Here is a 17,207-nt window from a genome sequence, read left to right on the forward strand (position 1 = left end):
GGGGCGGAGGGGTGCGCAGCCCCCGCTGGGGAGGTGGAGGAGGGGGTGCGCGGCGCTGGGCTCCGGGTCCGGGCAGGCGCGGAGTCCCCGGCCGAGGGGCTCGGCTACTGGACCGGGCGGCGGGGCGCGGGGGAGGCAAGGTCGGCTCCCATTGTCTGGGGCTGGGCCGGCCGGCTGGACTTGGGCGGGGGGCGGGGGCGGCGCGCTTCTCGCTTCCCCGGTGGCTTCCCGGCTCCCGCTGAACTTTCCCAGCCGTTCCCAGGGGCGCGGCGGCGACGTGTCTGCTCCAGGCAGGGGGCGGAAGTGCAGCCCTGAGCCGCCGGCCTTTCTCTCCAGCTGGTCCCTGCAGGGCCGCGGGACCCCGCCTTCGTCCAGAAGGCCCTTGGAATGTTCGCGAGGGGCCCTCCACCTGTGATCGTTTGAGCACCTCCTGTATGCCTCTGCTGCACGTTGGCGGGAGGGAGCGAGAGGGAGGACAAGTCTGAAAGAGACGGGAGCCGCAGCACCCCTTCTCCATCCCTGACTGCCCCTCGGGAGAGACGGTGGCAACACTTGGGACTTAGGGACAGATCTGGATCTTAATCCCATCTCAAAGTACTTACCAGCTCTGTGTGGCTCTGGCCCATAGTAGGTGCTCAATTCGTTTTTCTCCCCTCCCTCCAGCCCTAGAAGAGTTCAGAGTCTTTAAGAGGAACAAACAAAAAAGTGTGGTTAGCATTCCAGGGGGCTCCTGGGCCGGGCCAAGCTGAGAGGCCGCCTTGGGACTAGGCAGGGTCTAGAGTTTGTTGGGACTTAGACAAGGGGTGTGTGGGGCAGGGGCAGGGGCAATGGAAGCCCGGGGACCTGAGAGCTGGGGGACAGGGACTCGGGGCTCAGGGTGGAGATCCCAGAAAAGGAAAGATTCTGGCCAGGTGGTTGCATGGCAGTCCTGGGGCAGTCCAGGCTGGGGCTGGCCCTTCCCAGGGCCTTCTGTGTTGGCCTGGCTTGCAGCCTCTGATCCTGTAAGGGCTCTCTGGCTGGAGGAGACATTGGAAACCGTGTCAGCCCCCAAACAGTAGCTGCTCTGGCCTCTTTCACACACCAGAGCCTCCTAACCCTTCCTCTGATCTCACCCCAAGGCATCTCACAGGAGGACAATTACTTCTGCTCCAAAATGGCCCTCAGCCCTGAGCCAAGACTTGGGAGTGAGACAATCCGGTGGGGAGGGTGGATATTTTTGGAAAGTTTGGGGCTTCTTTAAAGTTCACTCTACAGAGATGCTTCTCTAGGTCTGGAGAGGGGAAGCCTGAAGGTGATTGGTGATTCAGGGAAAAGAACTGGGAGAGAGAGGGAAAAAAAAAAAACAAAAAAAAAACCCCCGAGTCTCTTGTAGAGAAAGCCAGAAGGCGGCGTGTGGCAGGATTCTGGGCCTGCCTCCCAACAGCTGGTTTCATTTAGATTTTTGTGTGATTAACCGACGTCTTCCTGTTTCTTTGCCACATGTATCTAGCAAGCCTCTTTTACCTTATAAGGAAAATCCTTTGTAGAGTGTGGAAGGCTTTGATTGCAGGAAGGGGTGGAGCCCAGGATGACTAGCAGTGACTAGCAGTTTTTCAAAAATCCATATATACGCCTGTGCAGGCAGCACCTACGTGTGTGCGCGCGCACGTGTGCGCAGCTCAGGGCTCTTGATTTCAGAGCGTGGCTGCTCACTAGTTAATTTTTTAGACAGTTTGTGAATCAGGTACCTCTGTGTGATCCTAAAAATCAATTCCTGTGTCTTCAGGATAGGTTTCTTTTGGAGGGAAAGTTCTGGAATTAGCGGTGTTGATCGCACACCTGAAAACCACTGAAGGAAAACAAACCAACCCCAGATTCCTCCCCGAGTTGCCGAATGGTGCTGGGCAGACCAGTGCTGCTCAGAGTCGTGCAGTTAAGAGAGATGCCCGGGCTTGGCGTGGGGCTCCGCGATAGTGTTTGCCTAGCATGTGAGAGGCCCTGGGTTCCCTCCCCAGCATCCAAAAAAAAAAAACCCTCCTCACTGAAAGGTGACTTTTTTTGTTTTGGGTGGCAATGCTGGGGATTGAACCCAGGGCCTTGTGCATGCGAAGCCACCTCTGCCAACTGAGCGATAGCCCCAGCCCCAAAGGGTGGTATTTCTTTCCTTTTTTTTAATCAATTTTTTTTGTAGTTGTACAGAATAACTTTATTTTACTTATTTATTTTTATGTGGTGCTGCGGATCGAACCCAGGGCCTTGCACATGCGAGGCAAGCGCTCTACCGCTGAGCTACCACCCCAGCCCAAAAGGTGGTATTTCTAAAGACTGTCCCTCAGCCGTCCTAATCGGCTCTCCACATTGCTGGTTCAGGGGCGCAGCCGTCAGAAGCCCCTGTGGGTGTGTCCTTGCTGCGGGGGCTCTGGCCGCAGACCTTCCTGGTTCAGTGACTTCTATTTTCTGATGTATAGACTCCGGCCAGCAGGGCGTGATTCCCAGTCATTTTTATAGTCTTTCCCACTTCAGAGATTTCTTGTCTAGATAGGAAGAAGGTTTGTGGCTTCGCCCCTTGGTTGGCCCTGTGTGACTATCTCAGCATTCCTTTCCAAGGGTGGCCATGCCCGCCCCACTGGCCTGGCGGAAGTCCCCCTCCCCAGAGGGAGGTGGGGCTGGGAAAGCAAGGGCTCCATCCCTGTCCTGCTCTGAGTCACTGAACAGAACCACTTCCCCTAGCAGGGCCCTTGGTGCCCCCATCTGTAAAATGGGTGAGATGTGAGACTCTAAGGGCAGCGTGGCCCTTCCCACGTGTCAGGGCTGAGCCGGCCAATGCCCTGCAGTGACAGCCCTCATGGCAGTCCTGTGAGGTCATCAGGCTCTGCGGGAGAGAGGCTCAGAGAGGTGACGCAACCTGCCCCAGGCCACCTGGCTGCGGGTGGCAAGGCCCAGATTCGACCTGGCGCTTTTTGACCCAGAGTTCCTGCTTTTACGCCCTTGGCCAAGCTTCCTCCTTGATGGGTGAAAACACCCTGGAAGGCCGGGCAGTAGCAGCGTCCAGACACCTCTCCGTGCCTGTGGCCACATCTTTCCTTTCTGTGCCCTTTTGTCCCATGGTCTCTGCCAGACGCCATCCAGGACATTTCCAGCTGTGCTGCCCACTGCCACCGCCTTGCTCGTCAGGGCCGGCCCGTCCGGCTTCTGTGTGTGCAGAGTCTTGCCGTTCGGGTGTGTGGCTCGGGTGTGTGGCGGCAGGGCTTGGTGGGACGTGGTAAGCCAGGTCACCAAGGGCCTTGCCTCCTGGGAGTCCTGCGGTCGGCCCTGGTGACACACTCAGTGTCTTTTTCAGAGGAGAGCCACACCCCGATGGGGCTCTGTTCTGAGCTGCCTGAAAGGCCTGCACCGGGGTCCCAGGTCACGGAGTGTGCGCCTCTTATTGTCCCTGTCATTATTTTCATTGACGCATGATCTCGCACCTATCGTCCCTCTTCAGTATTGACTGGCCGTCCCCTGATTGCGGGGTGGCTGTCTCCTGATGTTTTCGGGGAAGATGTGTCATTTTACATTCTCCGGACAAGAGAGGATGGATTCCTTCTGGGGGTTCGGGTGGCCTTTGGGACTCGGTCAGCAGAGGGGAGGCGGGAGCTCTTGCCGGGTGGCTGCTTCTTAACCTGCCCGCACCTGTGACCTCCCCAGGCCGAAGGTGATGTGGCAGCTCTCAACCGACGGATCCAGCTGGTGGAGGAGGAGCTGGACAGGGCCCAGGAACGGCTGGCCACCGCCCTGCAGAAGCTGGAGGAGGCAGAAAAGGCTGCGGATGAGAGCGAGAGGTGAGGACACTGGGCCTGGTGGCCTCCGTGAATTGGGGATCACACTGCTGACCTCCCAGAGAAAAGCAAAAAGAGCAGCGGTCAGTTTGCAGAGGGATACTTCCTTAGAAAGCCATGGTACCTCTCTTCAGTGTTCCTGCGACATCGGTTTTCAGGGCAGTGTGAAAAGAGGGAGAACTGGGTGTGGTGGCTCACACCTGTAATCCCAGCTACTCAGGAGGCTGAGGCAGGAGGACGGCAAGTTTGAGGCCAGCCTCAGCAACTCAGTAAGGCCCTGTCTCAAAATAAAAAGATAAAAGGGGCTGGGGCCTAGCTCAGGGTAGAGACTTGCCCAGCATGTCCAAGGCTCTGGGTTTCATCCCTAATGCTGTGCAAAAAGAAAAACGGGAAATGAGAACTGTAAAGGCCATCTGCAGATGTTAACGGGGTGGTGCCAGCTGTGTCTCAGGGACCAGCGCCACTGATGTCCTTACAACGGATGGGGCCGCCCCCATAGCATTTGCAGCATCCGGGCCTCCACGGGGCGCTCTGTCCTGGGAGCAGGACCGTCCTCTGGCACACCTTGGCTCTGGAGGACTGAGGGCAGATTGTGCGGCTCTGGGAGGCAGCGGTCTCTGTGCGGTGGTAAATGGGCTCCTTGTGCGGCCATGGTGTGGGCCGGGCCAGTGGTCACTGCGTCTCTGCCACATGGTCACCAGAATCCTCACTTGACCTGTCCACCAAGAGGGCTTTCCAGTGTAAGTTCCCCGCAGGGTTCATTTCTGATGGGGCTCCTGGTCATGAAGCAGCAGGTTCCGTCTGGGGACCCGGGAGGCTGACTGCAGGTTTTGAGGCGAACGCTTCTTCCCCGGCCGTGGCACAGCCAGGGGAGGGAACAGGCCGCCGCGGCCCCTGCTCGCCATAGATGGACTGGGTGGCGGCTCAGGCAGCCACAGAGTGACCAGGATCTAATGGAGAGGCACTTTCGGTGGTGCCCGGGGCCTGGATTGGCCTCGGCCCGAGCTTGTGGTCACACCTGCTGGACATCTTACTCAGAGGGCCTCCCCACGCCACACTGAGCCTGGGAAGGTCAAGGCCGCTTGCTTGTCTGCAGCACGTCACCAGAGAGGCCTTGAGCATCACCCTTGGGGGACTCTGCTGCTTTGGTTAAAAGGATTCTACTCTTGGGGCTGGAGGTCCTTCCCCTGCCCCTTACCACAGGGCCTTGAGCAAGTCACTCCGATCTCAGTGTCACAAGGGGTCTTCCCTCAACAAACATTCCAGCGAGCCCCTGACGTGCCAGGGCCAGGCCCTGCACCCGCGCAGGGCGTTTTGATGGCTGAGAGTGGTGGCGAAGGCCAGAGTGAAGTGCTTCCTGGACGGAGGGGAGTGGCGAGAATGGCACACATCAATGACACGTAGTCCTGGTGGGCCTCCTCTCCGGAGTCTGTCACTTATCTGTTCCTCCCCGACTTCCTGGTCAGCCAGCGGAGTCGCAGAAAGGATCAGCTGTCCCCAGGATGCGTCCTTTCTAAGTGCATCCCTGTCGTTCAGACCCCTTCATCCTCACCTGATCGGTGCAGGTTGAGTGTCCCTTGTCCCAAATGAGGGGACCAGGGTGTTTGGGATTTCAGACTTTTCGGATTGGGGATATGGGGTGTACACAGTGACGAGCCACCTTAGGGGTGAGAGCCGGCGCACAGCCTGAAGGTCACTTGACAGTGTTTTCAGCGCCCCACTCTGTGACCTGGCCGGGAGCTCAGGGGTGGCACTCTCCACTTGTGGCCTCCTGTTGGTGCTCACATGTCCCTGAAGCTCGCTGGACTGGGGCTTTTCCGGCAGGGGCTCGCTGGGCCTGCCCCTCACCGGCTTTCCCAGGCAGGCTGGCTGTCATTTTATTACGTCCTGTCTTGAAACCCTCGGTCCCGTGTCCCCTCTGCATAAACACCTCAGCTTGTCACTCAGCCCCCTGACCGCCAGGTTCCCACATTGCCCATCCTCGGGGCCTTCTGCGGGCCTGTCCCCCACTGCGGGCTCCCTTTCCCTCATGTTCACTGTGGCCTCTCTTCTTACGTACGCTCTGTCCCCAACAGCCACGTCCCCTCCTGGAAAGCCTTTTTGTGGCCGACCACAGCACTGTCCGTGGCTCCTACTCAGCTTCCCACAGCCACTGGCAGGGCCCTCTGGTCGCACCGTAGTGACAGCTGGCATGTGGTGACCACATGCCTCCTTACGTTCCTGAGAAGAGTCTAGAAGGAGCGCACAGACGGGGCCAGACGGCCGGCTTCGGTCCCAGCTCTGCCACTGACTGGCCCTGTGACCTTCTGCGACTCACATGACCTCTGGGCCTGGGGGTGATGGAGTCACGTGACCTCTGTGAAATGGGGGTGATGGAGCCACTTCGCGGGGCGGTTGCAGGTCAAGGCAGTCAGCAGAGGGGCCGTGGCCATGAGCTTGGCGGCCGGCGGACGGCTTCATCTGCAGCTCTGTGACCGGTGGTGCCCGGTGACCGCAGGGCAGGAGAGCCCGGGGCGGGGTGGGCGAGCGCATGGCTCATCCTGAGCTCGCTCCTTGCAGGGGAATGAAGGTGATAGAAAATCGCGCCATGAAGGACGAGGAGAAGATGGAGATTCAGGAGATGCAGCTCAAAGAGGCCAAGCACATCGCCGAGGAGGCCGACCGCAAGTACGAGGAGGTGAGCGGGTCCCACGGGGGCAGGAAGCGGAAGGAAATGGCGCTGCCGATAGCGAGGACCGCGGGCCGGAGGAAGCCCCGGGTTAGGACCGCCGGCCTTCTGGGTGCACATCTGTTTTTGTAGTGACAGCCCCTTGGCTAGGAAACTGTATCTTGCACGATGCCAAGAAGTCCTGTGGTCACTCGTCCAACTTGGCTGGAGAAGCCAAGGGATCGACTCACGTGGGTCCGATGTTCTGGCACAGTTTGGCCAAAGCTGCAGATGGTGGCCCCAGCTGTGTCCTGCGGTCCCTCTCTCTCCTCCCCCTGGTCTAGCTCTCTCCCGCTCCTCGTCTGCCTCACCCCTGGGGCCTGTGCGAGGGTCGCGGTTCCCTCCGGGCCCACCATGATGTGAGGGGGGCCAGCAGAAGGCCCCTTGGTGCGCCTGGCCTGCGTGGCCTGCCACCTACTGGGGAGAGCGCTTCCGACTGGACGGTGGGGAGCGGTGGGGATGGGTCTCAGCGGGGCCCTCCTGTCCCTGCAGGTGGCTCGGAAGCTGGTCATCCTGGAGGGCGAGCTGGAGAGGGCAGAGGAGCGTGCGGAGGTGTCTGAACTGTGAGTGGCAGAACAGGACTGCGTGGGCCCCGCTGGCTCCCTGGGTGGAACCCGAGGGAGGTGGCTGTGCTGGGAGTTGACACTGGCTGGGCCTCTGTGCCAGTGGGCGGGGCACCTGGACTCCTGGCTCATCCCTCCTTTTTTTTTTTTCTTTTGGTGATGCTGGGGGTGGAACCCAGGGCTTGTGCATATGAGGCAAGGCTCCACCAGCCGAGCGACAGCCCAGCCCTCCTCCCTCCTTCTGCATCCATAGTGTCTTGTCTTAATGCCCCAGGAAGCATTGCCCACGTCTTCTCTTCCCAGGAAGATACTGGGGAAGAGCAGTGAGACAGGTGGTAGCGCAGAAGTCCCGTTTTCCCAGCGAGGCCAGCTCAGGGGCTGAGAGTGTAGAGAGCAGGCTGCGCATTAGCGCTTCAGGGCTCTGCTCCTGGCGTCAGTGTTGGGCCCCTGACACGTTCCTGGCGGGGAGGTGAGAAGCTTGACCAGAATCGCACAAGTTGCAACAATCAAAACACTTCCTCCCTTGGCCTTGGATGAGGAATCCAGCTCCAGAGAGCGTCCTGCAGAGCTGAGAGAGATCTGGTTTCACAAACCCATTCCAAGCTTGCTTCCTGGAGTGTCCCGTGTAAGCTCTGCTCGCTGCCCCCCCAGCCCCCACACTCCATCTCATTCTTCCACCTTCCGGAGTCAGCCTCGGTCATCACCAGTTTCACAGTCCTGTTGCCTTGCCCTGGGCGGAAGTCCAGGAGTGCTTTACAAACCCTCCAAGAGCTCCTGGCCCGCCTTGCCTCTGCCCGGTACGATGGGGTTTTGATAAGTGCACAGCATCACATCTAGAAAAATCCATTCACATTTTTCCCACATTCCTTCTGGGGGCCCTGGGCAGCGTGGATTGCTCCTTTTGAAAGTTTCTTTTAAAGGAATTGCCTGCAGCTCGGCAAGATAAAACACACATGTTCTTTGTCTCATTGTAGAAAATGTGGGGACCTGGAAGAAGAACTCAAGAATGTCACTAACAATCTGAAATCGCTCGAGGCGGCATCTGAAAAGGTTGGTGGCTGGCTCGAGCTGGAGGGTGACGTGGTGAACTTTGTTCGTTTCTTCAGGAACATGCCAGGGTGTCAGGAATCTGACCTTTACTTGTTAATAGTACCTTGGGTGCCCAGCAGCCAGGGTGGTCCTCTCCAGAAAGAGCTGTCAGTGGCTGGATTTCTCCTGACAGGTCTTGGGTCCTCTTCTGTGGGGGTCTTAGCACCATCTTTGATTTCCATCTCGTAGTACCTGGTAAGGATCCTCTTAGGAGGATCCGAGCAAAACCAAATAAATGGAGAGCCGCACCAGGCCTCGCTCTTGCCTGCGTCCTCCGGTTCCTCCAGATATCCATGATGCAGGTGGAATTGGCTTTTTAGGTTGAAAGTGCCCAGAGCAGTTACTGCAGAGCAGACCCCATGAGGAGCGTTGTCCACCCTTTTTGGTGGCCCAGCCTGATGAGCTCCAGCCTCATCTCTTCCGCAGGCTCTGTCCTGCCACCTTCCAGGTGCACAGAACTTAAGCTTCATGGACATTCCTTGTCCTCGCGTCCCCTCCAGTTCTTTGAAGCAGCTGTCCCCGCAGCCTGTGGTGGCCTCCTCGTCCCCTTTGCCTGATAACCCTGTTCATCCTTTAGATCTCTGCTTACACTTCGCCCCTTCAAAGACGCTTCTGATATCTCAGCCAGGTTATGGGGTTCTCTGCTGTGGAGCCCCCCTGCTTCTATCCCTGGTGTTAGGCTTATCACGTTTACTTAGTCATTTATTTGCGGTGCTGGGGACGGAACCCAGGGCCTTGTGTGTGCTCAGCAAACACTCCACCACAGAGCCTCACCCCAGCCCTGTCACATTGATTATAATGACCCAGTTGATGTATGCTTTCCTTGCTGGACTCCAAGTTTTAAGAAGGGACGGCATCTATCTTGTTTAGGGCAGGGTCTCCCATACCAACATGTGACTGGTGGATGTTTGATCCCAGCATATGTAGTGAATGAATGCAGTTCAGTGTGCGAGCCAGATGTGGTCTTAGCCAGGGACAGAGCTGTCACAGTGATCTTATGTATGGTTTCTGCTCTGGAAGAGCTCAGAATGTAGTAAAGTGAAAGAGACTGATAAAGTTGTAGTTCTTGACAGCATGGTGGCACATGCCTGTAATCCCAGAGGCCTGGGAGGCTGAGCCAGGAGGATGGCGAGTTCAGCCTCAGCAACTTAGCAAGACCCTGTCTCAAAATAAAAAACGGGCTGGGGATGTGGCTCAGTGGTTAAGTTCCCCCGAGTTCAGTCCTCCGCTACCAAAAAAAATAAATAAAGTTATAGTTCTTTGAAAATTCAACAGAGGGACCTTAGAAATTTAGGAAAAGTGTCACTGAGGTGACATTAAAAAAGGCATGGCTGGGGTGTGGCTCAGTGGTGGAGCTCCTGCCTAGCGTAAATGAGGCCCCGGGTTCCATCCCCAGCATGGAAGACAAGAAAAACAAGGGTACCCCTGTGATTCCGGCCAGAAACACAAATTCCAAAGTTGGGCTCAACTCATGGCTTTGTCACTTTATAGCTACGTGACCCTAGACAAATACTTACCTTTCCATGGCCCTTTTGTCATCTGGAAAATGGGACTGAGGATATCTAGCCGTGATGGACGGTGGCAGGACCATGGCAGGCAGTTCTTAAATGTTAGTGATATTAACCTGAGATGATTGACATGAAGCCAAGGGGAAAGGAGCATGTCATGCTGGGGACACAGTCAGGGACAAGCACTGGGAGATGAGTACACAGAACCGACTCCGGCAGGCTCTGCCTTGGGGGAGCTGGTGGACAGACGTAGGGGCATGCATTCCCAGAGACCCGTGCGCCCCACTCCCTGGGAACATGGGTGGGTGATGAGCTCAGGCCCAGCTCAGGGCCACCTCCCTCCTCCTGAAAGGCGCGGCCTGGGCTTGGCTCCTGAGCATGCTCTCGGGCATCAGGCACTCAATCTTCTCCAAAGAACGGGGGACCTGCGTTCCTCTCTGCCTGTGCCCCTCTTTTTTACAAAGCCATGTTTTGGTGTCTCCCGCAGTACTCTGAAAAGGAGGATAAATATGAAGAAGAAATTAAACTTCTGTCTGACAAGCTGAAGGAGGTGAGTGTGGTGTGGCCCCCCAGCTCTGTCCTCTGGGCTCCCTGGAGACCTGGTCCTGGTCTGACTCTCCTCTCCTCCAGGCCGAGACCCGCGCTGAATTTGCAGAGAGAACAGTGGCCAAACTGGAAAAGACGATCGACGACCTGGAAGGTATGAAACTGGCATCTAAGAGTATTTGTCCTGCTCCCCCTGCGTGACATATGTAGGGACAGTTGGTGGACAGCGGGGGGTGATTCCACGGGGGCTGAGCTGGGCTTTGTGTCGGTGAAGTGCAGAGGGAGGGAGTCTTTGGAATTTCTTCAACTTGCTCATTTCACAGAGATGCCTGGCATTTTTTGGAAATGCTTTGCATTTTTTACGGACTCTCTCCCAGAGAGCTTGAAGCGTATCTCAATGTAAGAGAAAGGAAATACAGAGGACTAGGGACCCCAATCAGTAGACCCTGGTCTGCCAGTCTGACTGGTGCCCCACGTAACCTTGCCTGTTGAAGGGTTCTAATTTTAAGTTCAGTCCCCTGTTCTTCATGAAATAGCCCGGAATTCCAGAAATGGGGTTAAAACAAAATCTCCCAGACTGCCATTCCCCCAGCAAGGGGGCAAAGCCGTTCTCCAGACTGTGTGTCCCTGTGTTTGCTTTGGGAAGTGAGATTTCCGTGGGAGGGAGAATGCCTGGTTCCCAGTGTAAGCTGTGGGCTGGGTGACATCCTTGGAAATCAGAAATGACCTGGGGCCTGCAGCTGTGCGGGCAGCTCTGTCCACTTCTAGTCACATTCTCTTCAGGTTCATTGAGGCTCGTCCCCTGCAGAGCCTCAAACCACCCATGAAGCTCCCCGCTGGTTGGCTCCTCCTGTTCATGCTGTTTTCTCACTTCTTTCCTTCCTCTCACTGTTCACCTGTGGCCCTCCATTCCCACCGTCGCGTCTGTTCCCTGAACCTCTCCTTCTGACTCTCTCCCTGGGGACCTTCGCCCTCTAGATGAGCTATATGCCCAGAAGCTCAAGTACAAGGCCATCAGCGAGGAGCTGGACCATGCTCTCAACGACATGACCTCTCTCTGAGCGGCCCTAGCAATGCCGAAGTCCGCCCTCCCTCTGTGGGGCCTGCGCTCTCGGGGGCTCCTGTCTCCTGGTCTGTTCTTTCATGGCTTCTTCTGACGTGTCTGTGACTCTGAGTGAATAAAGACAGGCCACCCTCGTCTTCCTCCCTCTCCTTTGCATTTTCTCTGCCACCTTTGAGTCGTAGCTGTGTGCCTGTGACCTGCTGGAACAGGCAGTGGGTGGGGGATCTCACTCACCACGGAGGAGCTCATTACAAGAGGGAAAATCAGGCCCACGTGATTCTCTTCTGAAGATGCGAAAACAAAAGCCAGCCTGGCCGAGCCCTCCGATGTGGCATGAGCTAAGTACATCTGAATGCCAGTCATTTCGCCTTAAATAGAAATTGTTTTAATGGAGACTCCTCTCTCCAAGCCCCTTGGGCATCTTAACAGAGTCGGCAGAACCTGCGGAGGCGCAGGTCTGTGTCCAAAATGGGGCCACCCCTAATGGGGTGCGAGCTACGCATTCAAACAGCGGCAGTGGCGTCCTGTCTCCTGGTCCCTCCTCTTCTCGTTCGTTCTGTCTGTTATACTCTTGACCAGTCTTCCCCATGTCTCCACTGTCCACGGGACACTGATCCAGCTCCTGCCCTCAGGAGCAAGTTCACCAGCGAAGTTCACCTCTACACACTGCCCTTAGAAAGCTGACTCACAGGGGACTGAAGAGCGCCCTGGGGGGCGGGAGTGTGGCACAGGGGTAGAGCTGCTGGTTTGGCATGTGTGAGGCCCCAAGTTCTGTTCCCAGCCCCCCACAAAAAAATGAACATCCCACGGGTTGATGGGGCACAAGCCTGTTAATCCATCCCGGCTACTTGGAGGCTGAGGCAGGAGGATTACAAGTTCAAGGTCAGCCCGGGCAACTGAGTGAGACCATTTCAAAAAAGTCGGGGGGTGGGGGGGGAGTCAGCCAGGTACTGTGGCCCAAGCCTGTAATCCCAGCAACTTGGGAGGCTGAGGAAGGAGGAGTGAAAGTTCAAGGCCAGCCTTAGCAATTTAGTGAGGCTCTGTCTCCAAAAGCAGGGCAGGGCATGCCCAAAGCCCTAGGTCCAGGGTCTCCGTGAGCGCGCACACACACACACACACACACACACACAGGAGTGAGATTATCATCTCCTGACTCCAGGCAAGGTGCCCGAGATCCTAAAATCTGCCCCTTCCCTTCTACTTAACCCTAACTCTGGTTAGGCCGTGAAGATGGCCTGTGGGATTAAAAGTTCATGCTTAAAGTGACCAGAACTCAGATTTGCCCAAGACTCAAATTTCAGATAGTTGTTCTCTCCTGCATACCATCTCCTGATACCACCTCAGAGTATCCCAGAAACACTGGCACTTTGTCCAGGCCACACCTCCCTGGCTGTCCTTTGAACCTGGAGATGGCATGAAAATCTCCAATTAGATCATCAGTTTGGGGTCACTGTAGCTTGTTCCTCATCCTCTGGTTTTAAAGTCAGATGGGAACTTCTGTCCTGATTCCTTATACTCACCCCCCAGTGGCCCATGTCCTTTACTCCAGCCTCTGTCCTCCTTCCCTTTATCCTGAGCCAGTTGCCTACCATCAGCTGCCACTCGCCTCACCTGTGCCCTTGAAAGATCAGACGCCAGGGGGTGGTTTGTGTTTGCTCCGTTCATTGCTGGGATTTCTCCAGACATGGGTAGCCTCCACCCTTTGAAAACACCACCCACCTGCTGTCCAGTCTCTACCAACCCACACCTGGGTGGAGCTTCATTCCCAGAGACCAGTGCTACTACCTGTTGATCGTCCGTGAGCCTTGTCACAATTCTAAAGGACAGTTAACACTTGAAGGGAAAGCCATTTCATCTCATACCTAACATAATAAAAACAGAAGCCGGGGAATCCAGGTGCCAGGGTGAAGTGGCTTCAGGGTTTGCAGTGAGATGTGAGTTGGAACCCTTGCCCATGTCGATCATCTCACATTTTAGGAGGTATTTTGCTTTTTCTTCAGTATTTTAATGACTCAGGCCTGGTCCCTTATCAGCCATTGTTCAATTGCAAACCAGTCCTCGAGCTCTGTCATTCTTAGTGGGATTTTTTTTTCCTTTCTTTTTTTTGGGGGGGTGGGGCAGTACTAGGGACTGAACTCAGGGGCACCCAACCACTGAGTTGCATCCCCAGCCCTGTTTGAATTTTTTATTTAGAGACAGGGTCTCACTGAGTTGCTTAGCACCTTACTTTTGCTGAGGATGGCTTTGAACTCGTGAGCCTCCTGCCTCAGCCTCCCAAGCCACTGGAATGTGCCCCATCATTTTTTTTTTTTCCTGTATCAGTTCAATTACTCAGAAACATTCCTGTCGTCTGGCTTAAATTTCAGTTATGAAATTTGACTTTACCTGAGGGTTGCATTTACCTGGGGGTTGGCTCCATTGCTCTGGGTACACAGACACAATGACATAATTATGCCTGGAATTTAAGACAGCCATTCCCAGAAGCTCCACAGGAAAGAGGGGTTACAGGGTCACATTTTCCTACCGTGAGTCAGCCACTCATTAACTGGCATCAGGGGGGAAACTTAGCACCCCAAACTAGGACTGATATCTTAAGTTTGTATAGCATTTCATAAGTTCTGAAGGATCTCTCATTTATTCCCCATGTCACATGCTGAGGTTATTTCCCAGTTTGACATCCAGGGAAGCAGACCTGGAAAGCTAACTCGTTTGCCTCAGTGGTGCGACCAGAGCTTAAATCCAGGTGCTGTGACTCTGGAGTTGCCAGACTTATCAAATAAAAATAAGGACATTGAGTTAAATTTGAATTTTAGGCAGGCAAAGCAGTAATATTTTTGGCCTAAGTATATTTCATGCAGTGTTAGGGATACATTATTTGTGGTCTGTATGAAACTCAGTTTAAGTGGGCACCTTGTATTTTATCTTGCAAACTTGACTTCAAAATCTGGTTCTCGGTCCCCATTATTCTGTGGTATTCTGCTCTAATTAAAATAGAGTATTTTCTCTTCTATGATTTGCACTTTGGTAGTTTGAGGTTTAGAGACTTTTGTTTGTTTGTTTCCCCTTTAACAAAGATGCTTGTTAATTCATTTTTCCCTCCCCTCTTGATTCCACCNTATGTAATAGTATCACTTTTTCTACATTTTGGTCAAATAAATTTTTACATAAATGACAATTTGTGTGAATTTCAAAATGGGTGGGGACATGCAGCATTTTGGTTTAACAAATGTAAATTGGGTAGAAAGAGAAGGTAATTTTTGTGCCAAGCACTTTTGCGTTATACCATGACTTCATGATAGATTGTGATCTCCGTATTGCAGAGTGTGTGCTTAGCCTCAGTTACTCAGAAGCTCCTGTCCTGTGATCCTCAGTCCTGCCTAAGCCAGGTTGTGAAGAATAAGTAGGATTTTTAATAGATGTGAGAACATGGAAGGTGGTTTCTACTGCCTGAGTTAGACAAGTACAAGATCTGCCTGAATAAGGTTTCTGTATGCTTCACAATTAAAGCGAAGCACACGTACAGTTGGAAGGTAGGCTGGGTCCACACTGATGAGAACTTGAACTTAGTATGGTTAGGAGTGGAGAAGCACTGAAGACTGAAGTAAGCAGATCAGAACAAAACTAGGGAATTCCACTCTGCATGCATTATCAGGAAGGACTCTGGGGAGCAGACAGGAGGGAAAACAAGTTGGGAAAATCAATAATCCACAGTAGTGCTGCCTGCCATGAAATAAGAGGGAAGAAGTAATCAGAAGAAAGTTATTTAAACTTTAGCCAAGTGGGTGGCAGGGAATTTAGAGAAGAGAGTGTCAAGTCACTACTGTTTCACTACCTGAATTGCTCTCTCAGTTTACTCAAGATCTAGGCTTGGGGAGGGGAGGTAAGGAATCAAAGAGAAATGAAAGCCTTTAAAATGTAAATGTAATGTAGATGGCAGGTGTGGGGGAGGTTGAATACAGTATACTTCTCTGCTCTAAGCACCCCCCCCACCCACCGATACTATATGGAAGTTCCTCCTTTAAGTACCTCTTTTCTCCCTCCCCACCCTGTTGGGTTGTAATTTAACCTCAGGATCCTGTTTTAATCATCTTTGCACCTCAGCATTTAAGGGTCCAGTGTTCCTTAATTGACGTGGCCCAGCTCTTGGGGAGTTCCCAACGCCATCAAGTGTGGGTGGAATACAAGGCGAGTTGAGGACCTGTGAAGGGCGGCATACACTAGGGTGAAGATTTTTTTTTTTTACCCAGCTGAGAGATTAACAGATGGATATTAGATAAGTGTTTTAAAATGAGCACACTGCAGGGTGTATCTAGGTTAGAGGAGTGGCCAGTGAGGCCAGTGGCGAAATGTGATGACCTGTGACAGTGGAAATGGGAGAGCAAGATTCAAACGCTGTTCAGAACCTTCCTAAGAACCTTGATGTGAGAGATCAAAGAAAGATGTCAAAGATGACTGAGGTTTCACTTAGGCCAAGCTAGTCTGGACAGATGAGTTCAGTGGTGGACATAACTGCATTTGAAGTACCTTTAACAAATCCAAAGGCAGATGACCAGAAAGCAGTTAAATATGGAGGGATTGCTATAAACATGGGTTGGCTGGCTATGGATCACCAACAAAGCTGTTGGCATGGAGATATTAAAAGCCACGGGAGCAAATGAGATCACCCAGAAGGTGAGTAAAAACAGACCCATGAAGAACAACACCTAGAGAATAAACAGAAATCCCCCCCCTCCACCAAAAGGCTGTAGTGGGCTGTGATGAGCAGTGTCCAGAGAAGGGGGAGTGGTAGAAGCCGGCAAAATGGGGAGAGCACCAAGAAAAAATATCCAGAGAAGGTGAACAAGAGTAACACCACGGAGACGGAGGCCCAAAAGTGGTCAGTGGCTCTGGTTGGAACTTTTCCCCCAACCTAGGTAGATGAGCTGAAGGGGGCAGGAGGACAGGCTATGGCCAGCTGTCAGCATACCCTTAGGTGGGTCCCAGAGTGATCCACAAGAGACTGGGACACGTGTGACAAGCAGGAAGCCCTGGGGACCAAACTGGCCTGTGAAGTGTGACGATCTGAGTTCAAATCCAATTTCCCACTTCGCAGCCTGGCAAAAAGTCACTTAACCTCCTTTGGCCTCAGTTTTTTCTCACCATAAAACTAGAAAGTAATACCTACCTGGCTGGGCTGGTGTGGGGATTCGGTATTTTTTTGCTTTTACAAGTGTGCAGAGCACCTTCAGGCGCAGAACCAACACTCCTAAATGCTACCTAGAATTGTCACTGTCCTGACTGCCCCAGCAGGTGCGAGACCGCCAGGCGTGCCTGCGGGCTGGACCGGCGCGGGCCAGAGGAGGCTCGGGGGAGGCCCTGGAGGCCGGGTGGGCCGGGTCGGCCTAATTAGGTCGGAGGGCGGATCCTGCGGAGCCCGCGGAGGTCTTCTAGGTAGGCCCACTGGACAGCACCACGATCCGGGGGCACGTCTCAAGGGGCTGCTTTACGAGTACAACCTGCGCCCTCCCGGGGCTGGCACATAAACCTGCAGTTGACCGTGCCAGCACCGGGGGGGGGGGGGGGGGGGGGGGGGGGATCACCCACCCTTCCCGCGCTAGCCTCGACACCTACTGCGGCTGCGCGCCTTGGGTCGGGCCTTAGCGCTCCCTCCACGCGCTTGCGCCCTCTGCTGGAGACCAACGGTCTTCCCAGTGCGCGTGCGCACATGCACCAGGCCCCGCCCCCGAGCTGCCGGCGCGCGGAGCCGTTCAGATTGGGGAGAACAAGGCGGGGACTCGGGATGCCAGGCCCCCTCTCTGGTCCCATTTGAAGCCCCTGACTCTTCACCGTTGGCCAATCGCAGCCAGCCCTGTTCCAAGAGCGGGCCAATGGGCGGCGCACTCGGGCTGCTTCCGGCTCCGGACCCAGTTCGCCCCTGCCCCGGGTCCCCCCGCG

The 17,207-nt window shown here is 54.6% G+C and overlaps 1 protein-coding gene across 1 annotated transcript in view; it reads left to right on the plus strand.

The window, feature by feature from the left end:
• The window catches only part of Tpm4 (tropomyosin 4), a 17,605-nt gene extending 6,195 nt beyond the window's left edge, over nt 1-11,410 (plus strand). Inside the window, exons 3-9 of the mRNA XM_015489203.2 lie at nt 3,667-3,800; nt 6,357-6,474; nt 6,997-7,067; nt 8,042-8,117; nt 10,152-10,214; nt 10,295-10,364; nt 11,189-11,410. Of these exons, the coding sequence (XP_015344689.1) occupies nt 3,667-3,800; nt 6,357-6,474; nt 6,997-7,067; nt 8,042-8,117; nt 10,152-10,214; nt 10,295-10,364; nt 11,189-11,271 (615 nt within the window). The 3' untranslated portion in view covers nt 11,272-11,410. The remainder of the gene's footprint in view (nt 1-3,666; nt 3,801-6,356; nt 6,475-6,996; nt 7,068-8,041; nt 8,118-10,151; nt 10,215-10,294; nt 10,365-11,188) is intronic.
• Nucleotides 11,411-17,207: the final 5,797 nt, after the last annotated feature.

This window comes from Marmota marmota, unplaced genomic scaffold (assembly GCF_001458135.2).
Source record: "Marmota marmota marmota unplaced genomic scaffold, marMar, whole genome shotgun sequence".
Classification (NCBI taxonomy): domain Eukaryota; kingdom Metazoa; phylum Chordata; class Mammalia; order Rodentia; family Sciuridae; genus Marmota; species Marmota marmota.